Source organism: Aegilops tauschii, chromosome 2 (genome assembly GCF_002575655.3).
Source record: "Aegilops tauschii subsp. strangulata cultivar AL8/78 chromosome 2, Aet v6.0, whole genome shotgun sequence".
NCBI lineage: Eukaryota > Viridiplantae > Streptophyta > Magnoliopsida > Poales > Poaceae > Aegilops > Aegilops tauschii.
Genome location: NC_053036.3, coordinates 598,215,945 through 598,217,387, shown reverse-complemented (window position 1 = coordinate 598,217,387; position 1,443 = coordinate 598,215,945). Strand labels below are relative to the sequence as shown.

Here is a 1,443-nt window from a genome sequence, read left to right as displayed (position 1 = left end):
AGGCTGTTCATGGAGGAGGAGGTTGAGAAGATCGTCAATGGCATGCCCCTGGACAAGGCGCCGGGGTCGGATGGGTTCAGCAGCCGCTTCTATGCGAGTTGCTGGCATATCATAAAGACGGACTTCATGAGGGCCATGAATGCCTTCTACCATGGGGACATGCGTGGCCTGGGATCGATAAACCGAGCCTTGGTTGCTCTGCTGCCAAAAGTGGATGGGGCTGAGGAGTTAAGAGACTTCCATCCGGTCAATCTGGTGCATGGGGCAGCGAAGATCTTCGATAAAGCAATGGCAGTGAGGCTGGCTGAGGATTTGCCCAACCTGGTGGGCATGCACCAGAGCGCGTTCGTTAGAGGACGCTTGTTGCATGACAATTTCATGATGGTGCAGTGCATGGCTCGGCGCCTGCACGTGATGAAGGATCCCGCGGTCATGCTGAAGTTAGATATCTCAAAAGCTTTCGATTCTGTCCAGTGGCCTTTTCTAGTGGAGGTGTTGTGATGCATGGGGTTTGGTTCACGATGGATTGAATGTGTATGTGGATTGCTGGCAACCTCACCGACTCGCATTATGGTGAATGGCGTCCCAGGCAAACCAATCCTCAACTGCCGTGGGCTTCGTCAAGGGGGGCCCCTCTCACCAATGTTGTTCATCCTCATAATGGAGCCGCTGCAGAAACTGTTCGATAAGGCAGGAAGAAATGGCCTCCTCACCCCCCTCGCCTCGTGTGGAATGGAACATCGCACGTCCATATTTGCCGATGATGTGATGCTCTTTCTGAAGGCAAGCATGGAGGACATGCAAAGATGCGGGATGATGCTTGAAACCTTTGGAGTGTTTTCGGGGTTGCGAGTAAATATGAGGAAGAGCACGGTCATACCTGTACGCTGCTCACAGGACCAGATTGAGGGGATTGTTGCCACACTTGGTTGTGCGTTGGGAAGCTTTCCTTGCAAATACCTTGGCTTGCCGCTCACTCTCAGGAAACAATCAGCAGCGCAATTGCAATATCTAGTGGATGGCCTTGGCGCATGCTTGCCATCTTGGCGGGCCTCCGCGCTGCCCAAGAGTGGGCGTCTCCTCCTAGTGATGTCGGTCCTCAGCGCAATGCCTCTTCACGCGATGATGGCCCTAGACCTGCCAGCAAGAACGATCAACACGCTCAACAAGATCATCTGAGGGTTTCTTTGGTGTGGAAAGAAGGAAGCAAGGGGTGGCCACTGCGCGGTTGCATGGTCATCAGTGTGCATGCCCAAGTGGGATGGCGGCCTTGGAATCCCAGATATGAGGTGGCTCAATACGGCCATGCAAGTTAGGTGGCCATGGCTGCAGCGGGTGGACCAAACCAGGTGTTGGTAGGAGTTCAAAATCATGGTCCCAAAGGATGCCATGCAGATCTTTAGGGAGACATCCAGAGTGAATCATGGGGATGGCCGCGGGGCA

The 1,443-nt window shown here is 54.0% G+C and overlaps 1 protein-coding gene across 1 annotated transcript; it reads left to right on the top strand.

Annotated features, from left to right (window-relative positions):
- The first annotated feature begins 660 nt into the window (after window positions 1-660).
- LOC141041320 (uncharacterized) lies at window positions 661-1,179 on the top strand. The gene has a single exon (XM_073507458.1). The coding sequence runs from the start codon at window positions 661-663 to the stop codon at window positions 1,177-1,179; it is 519 nt and encodes a 172-aa protein (XP_073363559.1).
- Window positions 1,180-1,443: the final 264 nt, after the last annotated feature.